We start from the raw sequence: 16,057 nt of genomic DNA, 5'->3' as shown, positions 1-16,057 counted from the left end.
ATACGTACTTATCAAAAGTGGCTACAGTAAGGCAGTACGCACATACTAATGCTCTTTCGTGAATGTCTCCGAAGTGCAAGTGAAAAGCATGGTAAGGATGTTTCACTCTATCCAAACTCTACCAGAGAAGGACCGACACTGCCCTTGTGAGTATACATCACTTCACGGTAAGTTTAGCGATTCCGACATCACCATCCGCAAGTTTCATAACCTGAACAACATGTGTTCGATCCCATCGCACGTTCAACCAGATGGATGACCACACGGGAGCACGACGACAGTATTCAACATGACATTAGAAATCGACGAGCACTATTAGTAGTCGAAGGCTGGTCGAAGGGTACTACCAAGGCATGCCCATGGCCCACTTGCGCCAAACTGTCACGACATACCAACGCCGTCTTGACAGATGCTAACATTCCCCGGTAATATAAAACACTTACCAATGTACAGCGTCCGCCGGATGACACCCACGGACGCCGATACATCATGAACTCTAACAGTGAGTAAACAAGCACTATCCCGGCGGAGGTTTTGAATCTTACCCACCACCTCAACACACCCCAGCCCTCTCTGCTATTCTTGCTGCCGTCAATTCGCCCAGCCACGAACCGTCACGAGTACGTCGACCGACCCCGCTTCCGTCCCAAGTGACCCCACTACGTCAGCCAACCCTCGCCAGCCTGCATTACATCGTGCCCGAGACATCTATCCCGTAGGAGGCAGATACAGGTACGTAATCTCCGGATTGGTCGCGGAAGGCTTGAGTACTCACAACGTTCCTGCTCAGTAGCCCAAAGCAACGTCTTGCACTAGCGCAGCTACAAGTGCTCCTTGCTCCGGCACCGAGATGCACTCCGAAAGTCCAGATAAGGCGGGGTCGACGGAAGCACAGGTATCAGCAGCGGAGTCAGAGGAGCTAGCAGACATAGGGTCCGACACGGCAGACGAGGTTGATGATTACGACAGAGATGACGAAGATGAACGGTTTTTGCGGGACCTGGAGGAGAGACGCAACCTGCAAAGAGTAGAGTTGCACGTAGTTATCGAGATACACACCGAGTCGCATGATTGAGCCCGACTGGGTTCATACACACTCTTGGCGATGACCGGCTTGTTGACTGCGTAGCTTCTGTGGTCTTGTTTGGTGTAGATGCCAATCATGTTCTGAACGATACGTCTTGCATCATAATGGAAAAAGATCTCACGCACCAGTACAACAGGACGTTGTTCCCAACGCAGACTGCCTGATATTAATTGGGTACAAGGCGTCGATGGAGACTGCCTGGTACGTACACATGAACGAGGTACTCACCCAACTTTGAAGATAACTGAGGGACAACCGAAACGGAGATCTGACGCCAAATGGACCAATAGCTTTCGCTGTCAATGGATTCAGTCGTTATACGAAGATAGCCACTCAGCGGAGGATATCAATAACCAGAAGAGTAGTTCCTCCAAATCATCTGGATTGCGCTCGGGGATGAACCATCATATCATGTTTGTCGGCATAGCTATGATCAAATGTGCAACTCACAACGAAGTCTGAGGAGGGCTGGCCCGTATCGCAATCGTCAACGTGCTTCCCACCCCCAGCTATCCAACCATAGGCACATCGAGGCCGTTGAGCATTACAAGTATCATAGCATGATGGCGATCTTTTACATTTAGTGAAGAATAGTGAATACTACGCAAACGCACCTGCCTCGCTCGCAAGAGGCGCTACCCGTCGTCCCAAATCCGGAGGTTGGAGATTGGGATGTGTGGTCAGTCGGCCATCATCCGCTCCGTGTGTAGACCTTCGCCGTATGCCATGCTTTCGAAAATGATTTGTCGCCAGATGCTGACGATAAACTCGACTGCTTCTTCCTCGAGGACCTGTTGTAATCAAAACATACCGACAGCGTTCAGCACGGTTATCAAGGAATGAGCATCAACATAATAAGCATGCGGGACACCCAATGCCAACAACCAAGGAGCTGGCATAAAGCCGCGAAGTACAGCCTATCCCACATGCATATTGTGTTGAAGAACGGGGCAATGGTTCATCAAATATACAGGATGGGAGACGCACCGGCTCGAGGCCCTCGATAAGCTTCTGGGGACCTTTGTGGTCTTTGAGATGTTCGAGCACGAACATGACGAGGTCGTCGTCTTCGAGCTCGCCTAGGTACTTGGTCATCTGCCGCTTCACCAGCGGCTCCAGTTTCCGGTCAATCATAAGCTATCCAGCTCGTCAGCCTCGCTCACAAGCACTATGTGGAATCGTGCACTTACATCTGACAGGCCGTCCCACCGCACCTTCGCCTTGAACAAGGTCTCCTTATCCCTCGGCACGGATGCCTTGATCTTCTCCAGCCGCTCCTTCGCCTTCTCACCGCCCTCTGCGAGATCCAGCTTAGGAAGAGGCACTTTCCGCTTACGCAGACTCTCTTCTTCCTCCTCCTCCTGACCGAACACCGTTGCCTTCTCCTTCGGGCCGGTCTCCTGCTTCGGAGCACCCCCGCCGAGCAAAACGTTGAGCTTGACAGGCGCACCGTCTTCAAGAAGCAGACCCGCCTTGCGCTGCTCCTCCTGCAGCGCCTGCATCTCGTCCATCTGCCGTGCGAGGAAGGCTTCTGACTCCTTGCGTAGGTTATCGGTTTCGCGCTCTTCGTATAGGCGGGAGTCCTCATCCGAGGCCAGTTCCGCGGCCAGTCTCCGAGTCCGCATGTTTCGCCATCGTGCTCTGCAAGTTGTAGGATGAGGGTTGTAAACAGAATGCATGCGGCGCAACGCACCTGTCGGTGTAGAACAGCTCGTCGCTCTCGTCATCGTCCCACACAGCCAACCGCGAACGCATCTCGACGCGATCACGTTCTTCTGCCTCCTTGGTAGCGCGTTCGCGGAGAATCGCACGCTCCAAGGCCTGTATACGCGCTCGTTCCCTAGGCTCGTACCGTTTTTCTCGCTGTGAAGCTATGTGAGCGTGGTGTGACATACAAGTGTAGCTTCGCTCACATCTCGGTACGACTCCTCTTCGTCTCTTCGTCGCTGTCGCTTCCTCTCCTCCTCGAGCTCCTCGTCCGTCTTTCCAGGTGTACTGAACACTCTTGCCTCTGGCATAGGCGAGTCCCTGTCCGACTCCGCCTTCACAAAACCAACAGGCTTATTGTAGCCTTGCGCGCCCTTGCCGAATCCCTGCGGAGTCGAGCCAGCGCCAACGGGCGACGGCGATATCTGCTGCCCGGGCAGTTGTGGTTTGCCCCATTCACGCTGTTTGGGCCCGCTTGGTGCAGCGAGGATGTTCGGCAGGGCCTGCTGTGTCTCTCGCATCTTCTCTCGCTCCCGCTTCGCAGCGCGCTCACGGAACTGCGCAATCTCGGTCATCACGAGCCCCCGCTGCGTCTCTGGAAGATCTGCCTCTTGCAGGTCGTGCAGGTGGGGAGGGATGATGTACTTCTCCTTGTCGATCAGACCGTTGCTTGCTGCTTCTTGTGACTGCTTATTAATGTCAGCAAGGAATTGATCGACCCTTGCTTTCGCACTTCGCGTCAGCTCTTCGTCCGCCTTGACCCACGCATACGTGAGTACAATAGCGGCCACAAGTGATTGTGGAGGACGTACAGGTGTCGCCATTTTCTGTGCCTGGTACGCGTCCAGGAACATCTTCGTCTTCTCGTCTGGTTTGACCTACAGCGCCGCGGTAAGTATAGAGTGGCAGGAAGCATTGCAGTCCACGTACCAGCAGTTTTTTGTTTACGCACCCATCCTCCAACGCAGGTAACTCTACGCCATTGAGCAATCCCATAGCTCGCAACGCACCATCAGGGTCTTGGAACTCTGCGAAACCGAATCCTTGTGGCTTGTTGGCCGGGGTTATGAGACGCTTGAAGGAGGTTACTGCGCCACATGCCTGAGATAGAATATGAGCAGGCAGATAACTGGGGGAAAGTATGATTGTGCTTACTCCGAGCAATGAATTCAGGAAAGCGTCCGTGATACCACCAGAAATCGAACCAATAAAGAGCGTGGTTGCTCTGGGTTGTGGCGGCACGAATTGTGGGTGGTGCACCCCATACTGTTGCTGTGCGAGAGCTGACATCGAGGGACCTTGGCCATAGGACGGTATGGGCGGTCGGAGTCCAAGTCCTAGCCGGTTGGGCATGGGCTGCATCTTCGCAAAACAGAGATCGCTAGTTACGCTGGAATACTAGCTTGTTTACAGCCTCCGGGTGGTGGAAACGAGTGACGAGCAATGGAGGGATGACCGCTGAAGATGATGATACGAACGAAACAGGTTTGCGGTTACAGTATTGGCGGACCCTAGTGTGAAAGCTATCGGAGTCCGAACTTTGGTCAATACACGACTTGCTGGGAATACTAATGTCCATCAGTTGATCATGATTTCCATACTTACTACCTTACTAAGTCATTAATGAAGGCACGTCGTTACTAATACTTACTTATTGAGCTCTATTTGTATCAGAGTCCTATAGTCCTAAGTCAATAAGTGCCAAGTTCACTGGAGAGTATGCTCTGAAGAGCAATAACTTACTTACTGTTGCATCATAAAGGTCAATGATCAGTACTACCCCCCGGGAGGGCCTCGTCGTCGACGAGCCCTGCGCAGACCTTCTCGTGGTCCGGGGGGTGAGTAGTCCCTCTGGGATGAAACCAACATGCGCTATAAGGTCTGTACCTCGCTGTTCAGCGATGCAGCCACGATGAACGATGATGCTTCATCCGAGGATATGGAACCCAATCCATCCTCAAAACAAGCCGAACCAGCTTGCCCCTACCCAGACCTACCTGGGAAGAGCTATAACACCGGTAGAAGAGATATATACGCCCTCACTGGAGCCCACCACCCCGCTACGCCGCAGACAGCGACAACGGAGCTGCGCCCGACGTCCAGGAGCGCCTAACCATGCCCCTGAGACGCCCACGAACGGGCCGAGTGCCGCTTCCTGGCTTTTCTCGAGCCGCCTTCCCGGGCACGCGCCACATAGCAAGCATCCCTAAACACGCCGCCACACCTCCCCCCTTGGTCGTACGCTGATAGATCGATGAATGGACCCCCGAGCGACGATGACATGACACTCCATCCAAACTATTGCCGTTCTTTCCACTGCTTTTCTCCACCATCTGAAATGAATGTGCTCTTCCTCATCCCTACACTCCCTGTACCCTGAGCGTTTCTTCATGGACAATTACGTTAGGCCGTTCGAATCGTATCAAGTGCCGTAACTGGTGCCAGGACCTCTCACAGAAAGTAAACGCTCGCTGCTCCCCCGTCTGTATAAATTGAACCTCACCTGCCTGCTGATAATGCATAACGCACCATGCCGCCCACCACAAGACAGGCAACCGCGTCCAGACAGGGAGTCCAGCACCAAGGGGCCACTGTGACTAGGCCACGTCAGTTCAAAGCGTGGACACCCACTGAGTCATACTCACCCTCATCATCCGGGATACTCCCTCCCTTCCTACCCACACTGCGACACTCTTTCCCCGAGCTCTTCGCAGTCAACATCCAAGTCGAAGGAACCCCAGAGAGGAATGGGACTGTCCTAACATGGATAGTAGAAGAGCGCCCAGTCTGCCATGTCGAGCGGGGATTGCCCGTTGTCCTTGTCGCCGGAGATCTGCGGACCGGCGTAGGCCGAGTCGAGAACGCAACAGACATCCAACGTCACTGGATCACGTGGCTCCTTACAGGCGGCCCCGCGGCGTACGCCATCCGTGTCCCGACCTCGTGGTCCAAACTCACACGTGACGAAAGTCGGATACACACACAATTATATCCCTCCCTCCCACGCTTCCCCCCACCTCACCGCCTCCTCGCACATGATCCTGTCATATGCAGCAGTAACGACAGCCCTTACGAATTCGACTCGGAAGACGACCGCCTATGAGGCACGATAGATGAAGACGCCCGACATGGCGAGACCCCACAACCCCTTAACCGCACAACGGAGTGCGATCGACGCGGAGAAACGGGCGCGCTCGGAGCCAACCCCTAAAATAGGAATCGATCAGGAATGTTTGATGTACCGTATTGCTTCCGAAAGATCTGTCGAACGAGTTTGCCTGCCCACCAACTCACCTGCGACAAGTCGCCAACATCTATGAGCATCCCGGCTGAACTCCGCCAGACGGGGACTGTATTCGAGCACCGCCAGACCCTACCCTATGCATGAACGGTAGGGATAGCACACTCGCCTACCAGCAAGTGAATTCCAAGCTACACTACGCACCCTTGACGTTGTCAGCCACACTATCAACACAGCGATGACACTATGAAACAAACCGTGTAGCGCTAGAACGGAACGAGAGCCGTAACGGAAGGATTCCCTTCCCAGGTTCTGGAGCAAGACGACATTAACACATCTAGCCACAACGCATACGCCTTTCCTACACCAGCGCGTAAACCATCGCGCCCACCAACGCCGACACCACCTCGCGTAGACCGGGCATTTCCCCTACCAGCTCCTACGACACAGGTACGAGGACTCTCTGTCTACAGACAACTCGCTGAACAGGAAAATACAAACGCACTGTGGAGGAGAAGACCGCCCTAAACCGGAACAAAGCGACCCGGGGCAGACGCCGCCAGGCACTGCCGCGCGGCAGATCTCGACAGCGGAGGCTTTGCCTCCACAGAGCCCGCGCGACAGGGTACATATCGCGCCCTCCAAGACCCCGATCAAAAGATCAAACGAACACGACACAAGCGCCGCGGAGATTGAAGACCTGTCAATCGGGCAGGGAGACCAGTACCGCTCAGGAGCAGGCGCAGCCAATATGGGACATGGCCCCTTCAGCCGACCATGCAATGAGTACGAAATCCCGCATGCACTGGATGTACCCTGAACGAGGAAACCCACGATACGAACGTCCCCGAGGCACCACGGACACGCGTTGCTACGTAGGACCACACTGGAGCGAGAACACGGCCAGCGGCTGCATGGAGCTAGACCCCCGCTCCAACCTGTCGACTTGCTAACGGTAGCGTGTAGCGATCACCAAGCCCCAGACGGCCAAGACGTGTACACGACTAGCAGAGCATCCATGCTACCTACGTCGACTTGGAAAGGGAACAAATATAGGAGTCCAAGAGCAACGCGGCCCAGAAAAAGGGTACGAGAGACTGACAGAGAAGGACTACACCAACACCAGCCCAGTCCCCACAGGCGATACACATTTTAGATGGTTCTCATTTCGAACCGTACGCTGGTTATCAAACATCTGGACCCCACTACCGCTCTCCTGACTCCTCCCGCACGGAGACGCCTCACCGGGTCCACCAGGAACAACGCGAAGGCGTACGCGCGCAAGTACGCGCATCAAATTACCTAGCGAAAGACGCACAGTAGGAAGGCAACACACCAGACCGATTTCCGCGAGAAGCGCAGCCAACACGCCACCACCTCTGACAACCGCGAGAAGGAAGGCCCTAGATGTTCTTTTCCCGCACCATCACAGCATCCTGACAACTGCGAGAGCGGCGCTCGCCATGAGCTAGCCATGAGGATAAAAGGAACTCTGAGGCTACGCTCACAGCCATCCCCAACTCTAGATATCTGGCAACCATCGCAGCTCGACAGCCAACATGCACCAGCCCTCTCGCCCGGTCTCCCCTGCTCTTCTCGCGAACAATGGGTCTCCTAAACTCCCCGACAGTAGCGAAGTCGACCCGTCGATCGCCCGCCTGCGCGCCGCCTCACTTGTTAAGTCTCCCAACAAGCGAGTCAACGCTGAGCCCCTCTCCTCGGGCGTCGCCAACCCCTGGGTCTCCCCTAGGGCAGTCTCGCCGACGGACCGTACCGGCGTTTCTTACGCAAGCATGGCGTCCCGTCCTACGTCGCCTCCGGCCCTCCTCGCTCTGAAGAAAGACGATCTGCGAATGACCGCGCCCTCGCAGCGTGGTACGGCTGCCCAAGGCGAAGGCCCCTCAGCCGTCAAATCGGTGCAGCACGAAGTGATAGACGTTGATGAGACGAACCATGAGGTTGTCATAAAGGGTATGTCTACTGTCGCGCCCGCATAGTGCTCTATCCCATAGGCTGCCTAACATGTATTCTTAGAAGAGGAAGATCTCGAGCTCGACGCGTTGGCTCTCCGGCGCGCTCGCTCGGACAAGCAGCAAGTTGTCGCCAAGATCAAAAACAAAAAACAACGATCCAAGAAGAGCGCGAAAGCGGCCGGTAAGGCGCCTGCAGTTGTTGGAAAAGGGCTGCCGAGCTCGATCCCTCCTGTCAACCCTGACGCCCCACCGACAACTACCACCTCCCAACGCTCAGCCAGCGATGCGAGGAAGAGACGCCGCGTCTCCACCGATATCGACGGCGACAATGCGATGGCAGGCACAATAGCACGCACCCAGGACGCGCCGACGCCTGTCGGACCCGCCCAGCAGTCAGTTTATGTGGTCGACATAGGCAACGTAATGGGCCCTCCGCAATACGATTGGCCCCCGAGGACCGGATCGACCCACCAGCAGTCACTACGTCTGACGCGGAAGAACACGACTTCATCATGCTCGAGCAGACCTCTAAATCCGACAACGAGTTGGAGGCTCAGCGGGTTAGTATCCCTTCGCTCTGCCTCTATGTACTACACCGCTAATACCCTGATCAACGTATCACCCTCGTTCGCCAGCACGTAGAAGAACACCCAGGTTTCACCTACGCCCGTCGGGCGTCAGACGGCTCCTACACCTCCCAGAGACTCCACGCGAACAACCCCGAGCACGCCTACACCTACCTAAAGCGCAGCACTGTTCTGCATGAGGGTGACATAGACGGTATGAATGCGAGCTATACCTACCCACACAATGAGCTAATTCTTAAAGATAGACATGTACGCAGAGACGACTACCTTTGCGCACGGACCACCACAAGCACAGGCCGGCCCCTCCAGGCAGCGAGACTCGAGCCGACCGCCTCAACGCTGGGGCGAGGACGTGGATGAGGACGACAACGACTTGAGTGCGTGCCCATCCGTGCGGCAGGGAGACGTAAACTCACCCATAGTCTTCATACTAGGCCGTCGCATGCGGGACGTCGAGGCGGCCAGTCGCGCCTCGCACTCCGTCTCCCACCGCCCTGCCCGCCTCTCGCCAGCGCCGGCACCGGCCGCCAACCTGCACCGAGAAGCTGATGACCTTTTCGGACCTCGGAGGCCCCGCTCGCCCTCGTCGATACACCCCCACCCCGTTCACTACGCCCCGGGCCCCTTTCCGATCTTCCCCGCTGACCCCGCACCTGCCAATCCTGTTCATGCCGGTCCCGCACCCGCTGGTCTCGTCCCCGCCGGTCCGGTCCAGCCTCTAGCACCGGCACAAGGCCCATCGCAGTCGGCGATGATGACGCGACCGCCTCACGGTGGATGGCCCCTCATTCAGAGCGCCGATATGGACCTACCCTTCCGCAACGTGCTCGCTACGCAAGCGGAGGAGTGGCGGAGAGCGGAAGATATGCACGTATACATCCACTTCCCTGGCCGGGGCGCTCATGACCGCGGAAATTTCGGACGCCTCTGCGCCGCTGACGACATCCTGCGCACCGCCCTGCGGGTTCCTACCTCGACTATCACCCAACCCATCGCTGCTACTCCCCCCACGAAACCGAATTCTAGCCCCCTGTGCTACCGCGTTGGAAACCTGACGGTGAGCCAGCGCGACCGGCTTATACGCGAGGGCTGGGTCTCTACATCGGGAGGCACGTTCGGAATCATATCCCCCGAACCCGCTCCGTCAACCTTCATGGCCGGCTTCCTGCACCCGGAACGACTCGGCAAGACGTCGGAGGAAGGCATGGCGAAGGAGTTCAAGAAAGGAATGATGACCAAGACTATGTGGGAGTATGTACGCGCGCTCCTGACGATAGATATCAGCACCGGCGGACGCTGGCGCCATCTCACGGTCGACGACGCTCACAACTTCATTCTGAACTCAATCAGAGTCAGGAAAATCTCCATCCGCGACTCCCGGGACGACGAAGAGGAGCCTGTTGCGCTTCTCTATATGGAATCTCCGACGGCGGACGCTGGCGAATGGCAGAATTTCCGTGAGCGCGTTCGCAACTTCACTTTTGGAGGTCCATACGCAGGTCCCCCCGAGCTGATCACACGCAACTTCTACTGCCTATTCTGTCACTCAATCGATCATCCGACGCACGCCTGCACCATCCCATCGACTCCCGGTTGGAACGGCCCCTCCCTCGACGATGTGCGCGACGCACTGGCAGCTGACAGGCGGGCGCAGAACCAAGACCAACGCGGCCGTGGAGGCAGAGGAGGACGTGGCGGACGAGGCGGTCGCGGCAGAGGTAATGGGCGCGGTCGTCGCAACGGTGACTCTAGCGGGCAACAGAGAACGGGCACTGTCTAAACGTCCAGCTTACTATATACTGTGCACTTCCCATCTACCTGTAACGCATGATATCACGTCCCCCCTATTCTTGCTCTGTACACGCTCTGATACTAGCGAATGAATATCTTGCTCTTGCGTACTCACTTGCGAGGGTTTCCCCCCGGACAGTAACATCACACTACTACTGTCGTTAAGTCTGGAAGCGCACAGCAGGCCCGGGCCCAAATATACTGACCATGTTGGGACAGGAAAGCCTGGGAACCGCTGTAGCGTGCTATTGTTTTGTACGGGCACTCTTAGACTTGTCCGGACTGAGAAGTCAAGCTGAACGACAGCATGTCTCCTGAAGGAGCCAGGAGCGCTCCTCGCCCCTAGTGGATCGTTGTAGCTAGGGTGCGTACATCAACGGCTACAAACTACATTGATAACACATACACGGATGGAAACACAACAACTGGTACATCTCCCCTCCGCCCGAGAGATCCCGGAGTGTCCCCCGCCCGCATCGGGTTCAATGATCGAGCAGAGGGTCCTGGCGACGGGGCCGCCCTACGTAGTGCATCGTCACGAGAAGATGACGAGCAGGGAAGCACGGAGGGCTGCGTCACTCTTCCCCCCACACAAGACGCCGCGGAGACGGCTCAGCGTGTCCCGGCAGGACGAAATGTCCCCTCCGGAAGAAAGACCAAAGCGAGTCTTCATATTGGCAGCCTAAATGTCAACGGCAGGGGCCCCCTGAGCGGGCCTCGAGACCATAAGTGGAATGCCATAAACCAACTACTACGCGAGGAACGCCTAGGTGTCCTGTGCCTACAGGAAACGCACCTCGACCAAACGCATCTGGATACGATACACGAGCTATACGGACGACGAATACGTATATGGAACTCCGGGTCAACGTCGTCCACAACCGTCCAGGGAGTTGCCGTGATACTGAACCGGGAACTAGTGGACGTGTCTGGCGTAGCTTTCCAGGAGCTAATACCCGGGCGGGCTATACTGCTGACCATGCACTGGCATGCAGATAAATACATCACTATACTAAACGTATATGCGCCCAACTCACCGACAGAGAACGCAGCCTTCTGGACCAGGCTACGAAGCATGGCAGAAAAGGGACGATTCAAGAAGCCTGACGTAATTACCGGTGACTTCAACCTAGTCGAGGAAGCCATAGATAGGCTGCCGGCGAGAGAGGATTCCGCCCCCGCAGTGGCTGCCCTGCGAGACTTTACTAGGCATCTCGACCTGTATGATGGGTGGCGCCTGTCGGAACCGCACATGAAGGACTACACGTACCCGCAAAGAGGCAGCATGTCGAGATCACGCCTAGACCGCATATACACCTCCGACCCCCTGATTCGAACCTCTCATTCCTGGACTATTAGGACGACCGGGGTACCTACAGATCATAGGCTCGTAAGCACCAAACTTAACACGGCGAACACACCGTTCATCGGCAAGGGACGGTGGGCGATGCCGGTCCATCTTACGGAAGATGACGTCTTTATGAATCAAGCGCGAACCTTAGGAATCGAAACCATTAAAGAGATGAAAGACACAGAACGAGATGACGCGTACCGAGGCCACTCGAGAATCCAGCACCTACACAAATTGTTCAAGGACGGAGTGAAGAAACTAGCTCAAGATCGAGCCAAACGCAAGTCCCCGAAGCTAAAGGCCGAAATAAACCGCTTACGAGCCCACATACAGGAAGTCGAGGGCTGTGATACGTACCAGACCTCCGGCGACCTACAGACGGACGCTGCGATACTGCACGACAGGGTCCACGATTTGGAGAAGAAACGACAAACATTCTCTAAGCTCACCACAACAGCCCGATACGTATTAAACGCGGAGAGAGTGTCTAAATACTGGTCCCGGATCAACAGGGAGAAAACACCGAGAGACGTGATCTACAACCTACGGGTACCCGACACAACCCCACCACTGTTTGAGGCTAGGTCCAACAAAATGGCAGCGTTAGCACGGGACTACCATGAATCAGCTCAGTTTGTAGACGCGCCTGGCTTCTCGCAGGATGCACAGATGAGGGAAGCCGAACACATCCTAGGACAAGTGACCCACACCCTGACAGATGAGGACGGCGTGATGCTGAAGGATGGCGTCTACAAAGCGGAAGTGAAAGATGCACTACGCAAGGCTCAATCGGGACGGGCCCCAGGTCTAGACGGAATTCCATATGAATTCTGGAGTACGCTAATGAACGGTAGTACAAAAGAGGGCGTGTTTGATAGCCTTGAGTATCTAACCCTAGTATACGCTGATATAGAAAGAAATGGCCCCTCCCCGGATGGCGGATTCACGGACGGATGGATGTGCCCGATCTACAAAAAGGGAGACAGGAGAGAAATAGCAAATTACAGACCGATCACGCTCCTGAACTCAGATTACAAGTTGTACACCAGGACACTCACCTCCCGCTTGGGCCAAGTAGCCGCCAAGCTAATCCACAGGGACCAGGCGGGCTTCGTCCCCGGCCGACATATTGAGGACCAGACACAGACGTGCCGGGTCCTAGTCGATTATGCAGAAGCAACTGAGGAAGATGGTGTAATAGTCGCCCTCGACCAAGAGAAAGCGTACGACAAAATAGACCACGCGTACCTCTGGAAGACCTTAGAGGCTTTCGGCCTACCCATGGGCTTCATTGCAAAAGTTCGTGTCCTGTATGTGGCGGCAAGGACAAAGATTGTCCTAAATGGCGAAAGCAGCGGCTTTTTCGACGTCGTAAGAGGTGTGCGGCAGGGCGACCCGCTCTCCTGTCTGTTGTTTGACATCGCCATCGAACCCCTCGCAATACTCCTACGTAAGTCGACCCTGAACGGCTTCCGCATCCCAGGCGCGGCCGATCGCCTGATCACAAAACTATTCGCGGACGATACATCCGCCTTCTTATCCAAGCGCGATGACTGGACAGGACTGTGGGACATCCTGAACAGGTGGTGTACGGCCTCCAGAGCAAAATTCAACAACGGGAAAACAGAGGTAATGCCGGTAGGCTCACCGGAATATAGGCTGTCAGTAACCTTGTCACGCAAGCTGGACCCCGATGACGCCAGCTCGAGCCCAATCCCCCCCGACGTGCGAATAGCGACAGACGGGGAACCCATTCGTATCTTGGGAGCATGGGTAGGGAATCATGTTGAGCAAGTGGCCGTGTGGACTCCTGCCCTGACTAAAATCAGGAGCTTCTTGAAAAGATGGGGCCAGTGTAGACCGTCCATGATCGGACGAAGACATATCGTCCAAATGGGACCCGGCGGGATTTCCCAGTACCTGACGGTGGTCCAGGGCATGCCCAAGTCCGTGGAAACTGAACTGAAGAAAATGATACGCACCTTCGTCTGGAACTCGGGGAGTATACCACCGATCAATACGGCCACCCTACATATCCCCGTGGAAGACGGCGGCCTTGGTCTACTAGACATCGAGGCAAGAAATGACGCGATAGACCTCATGTGGCTGAAACGCTACCTAACGCTGACAGACGACCGCCCGGTCTGGGCCTATGCCATGGATGCAATCATCAATAAACACGCCAAACGCACCACAGGGGAGATCCGACCAAAAGCACAGGTAAACACATACCTGCAAAATTGGGACCCGGCACTTGGCGCAAACTCTAAACTCCCGCTATACATTAGGCGGATGCTGACCGCTGGAAAACGATTTAATGTTAACCTTGAAGCTATCAAAGTGGACTCATCTTTAAAGAAGCAGCTGCCAGCCTGGTACCACATCGGAGCTACCAAGGCACTTCGACGACTCAATAACACTAAAGTAGGAGATTGCCTGCGTGACCACCACAGTGTAGTGGTGATCTCGGACCTCTTGGCGGCCACAAGATCGTCCTGCGGCGACGCCCCGCAAACACCGACAACATTGTGGGAAGATAATGAATGTGACTGCATAGAGTGCGCAGAGCTGCGAGCCAGAGGATGTAAACACCCGGCGACCTGCAGGATCGCCGCCTTCCGTATCCTCAGCGAGATTCTGCCAAAATGGAACCCCCTCTTTCCTGACGCAAAGGATGGACTTACTCTGACGAGTAGACGTCTCGAAAAGAATGGTGAAGCGATCCTAGAGGATGGAGATCGCCTCACCTTTGACCCGTCGGTTACATCGAATGGGAACATATCGGAAACCTTCCGTGCCTTCGTCGCCCCAAGTACGATCTCCGACCCACCGGCCATACGTAAGCGTCCAGGACGACTAGTTGCAGATGAAGCCACAACGGTCCTCATTTTCAGGCCAACACCTAAACCGAATGAGCCGAACATAGCCTCTAGGAACGAAGAACTCACCTCCGCCGCTTTCTTTGGCGTCAGAGATCCACGGAATGGACTGGTGGACCACAATGCTAACCTTGATACGGACGTGCACCCACCAGGGGAACTACTAGCCGCACTATACGCGGTCCCACTGACCCCACTTGATGCACCACTCTGCATCCTGAGCACTAATAATGTGCTGACAACCCTCGTCTTTGAGCGAGCCCCCATCTGGGAGGCCAAAGGCTGGATAAGAGCTCCCCTCGCAGCGTACCTGAGACCACTCCTCAACCGCCTCCGTCAGCGCTGTGCACCGACAACCTTCGGTAAAATTACGGACGAAGACACCTGGGCTATACTAGAGAGAGCCCGTCAAGATGCGTCTATGATCCCCCCAAGAAATTTCGTAATGGCCCGAGCCCTGACACTGGAACTTGACCCCCGCTTCGAGCTAACGGGAGCCCGCCTCGACAGCTTGACCCAGGCTCTCGCCTATCACGGTATCCTGGGGCTAAAGAACACCGAGGCTCGGCGCACAACGAAGATCAACCTCGAATTGGTTCGCACGCACTCACCTTTGAGCGTCCCCCTGACATACAGTGCTATATGGAAGAGCATACGGCACCGGGACTTCAGCAGGGCTTTCGCGGTCTTTCTTTGGAAAGTCATGCACGGCGGACTGAAATGCGGACTGTACTGGAATAAGATCCAAGGCTATGAACACAGGGCGCAGTGCGGAAGCTGTGGACTGCCCGAAACGATACAGCATATCCTCTTTGACTGCGAGGCCGTAGGACAGTCACTAATATGGTCCCTGGTCAGTAGAATATGGAGCAGGAGAATACATGGTACTCAGTGGCAGGCCCTGACACAGGCTGACGTCCTCTCGATTGGCCTAAGAACATGGAAAGATAAAAAAGGACGCATACGCCCAGGCGCCACGAGGCTTTGGAGGATTTTAATATCTGAAGCTGTACACCTAATCTGGAAACTACGATGCGAGAGAGTTATTGGACATGCCGGAGAGGAGAGCTGGGAACACAGTCAATCCGTAGTTTGGAACAAGCTGCAATATGCTCTGAACAGCCGACTCTCACAGGACGTAGAGTCGGTGCGGAGGAAATATGGCGACTCCGATACCAACCGGCGTTTAGTCCTCGCAACGTGGAACGGTATACTACGGGACGAACCTGCGCTCCCGGAAGACTGGACAAGATATAAGGGTTTTTTAGTGGGTAGATCACCGGCCCTACGAGTCGACCTCGAGCCGGATTGATGAGCCCCACACTGATTGTTCAATCGTGCGTAAACGGCATTTTTCACCCTGGATTGGCGAATATGGGGAAACCCATACGCAGGCTGGATGACCCGGGATGACCCATTGTCATCTGCGGGCGTCCGCGAC

General features: G+C 55.4%; 4 protein-coding genes across 4 annotated transcripts; 3 read left to right on the top strand and 1 right to left on the bottom strand.

The window, feature by feature from the left end:
- Positions 1-1,767: 1,767 nt before the first annotated feature.
- B0H18DRAFT_878938 (uncharacterized protein) lies at positions 1,768-4,156 on the bottom strand (the record flags this gene model as incomplete). The annotated part of the gene is made up of 8 exons (XM_048040668.1): positions 1,768-1,878; positions 2,075-2,224; positions 2,278-2,728; positions 2,781-2,950; positions 3,001-3,549; positions 3,607-3,672; positions 3,725-3,895; positions 3,950-4,156. The coding sequence occupies 8 exons, from the start codon at positions 4,154-4,156 to the stop codon at positions 1,768-1,770; spliced, it is 1,875 nt and encodes a 624-aa protein (XP_047891654.1).
- Positions 4,157-7,594: 3,438 nt separating this feature from the next.
- B0H18DRAFT_1120647 (uncharacterized protein) lies at positions 7,595-10,375 on the top strand (the record flags this gene model as incomplete). Its single annotated transcript, XM_048034180.1, has 6 exons — positions 7,595-8,006; positions 8,070-8,404; positions 8,464-8,568; positions 8,644-8,788; positions 8,841-8,972; positions 9,030-10,375. 6 exons carry the CDS (start codon positions 7,595-7,597, stop codon positions 10,373-10,375), a joined length of 2,475 nt encoding a protein of 824 aa, XP_047891653.1.
- Positions 10,376-11,038: 663 nt separating this feature from the next.
- Positions 11,039-12,247, top strand: B0H18DRAFT_857536 (Endonuclease/exonuclease/phosphatase; the record flags this gene model as incomplete). The annotated part of the gene is made up of 1 exon (XM_048039671.1): positions 11,039-12,247. A coding segment is annotated over one exon (1,209 nt), but the record flags the coding sequence as incomplete, so codon positions are not given.
- Positions 12,248-14,776: 2,529 nt separating this feature from the next.
- B0H18DRAFT_878968 (uncharacterized protein) lies at positions 14,777-15,928 on the top strand (the record flags this gene model as incomplete). The annotated part of the gene is made up of 1 exon (XM_048040669.1): positions 14,777-15,928. A coding segment is annotated over one exon (1,152 nt), but the record flags the coding sequence as incomplete, so codon positions are not given.
- Between the last annotated feature and the right edge of the window lie 129 nt (positions 15,929-16,057).

This window comes from Fomitopsis serialis (assembly GCF_022376445.1).
Source record: "Fomitopsis serialis strain Sig1Antser10 chromosome Unknown B0H18scaffold_50, whole genome shotgun sequence".
In the NCBI taxonomy this organism is placed as follows: Eukaryota; Fungi; Basidiomycota; class Agaricomycetes; order Polyporales; family Fomitopsidaceae; genus Fomitopsis; species Fomitopsis serialis.
This window is presented reverse-complemented; position numbering and strand designations above follow the sequence as displayed.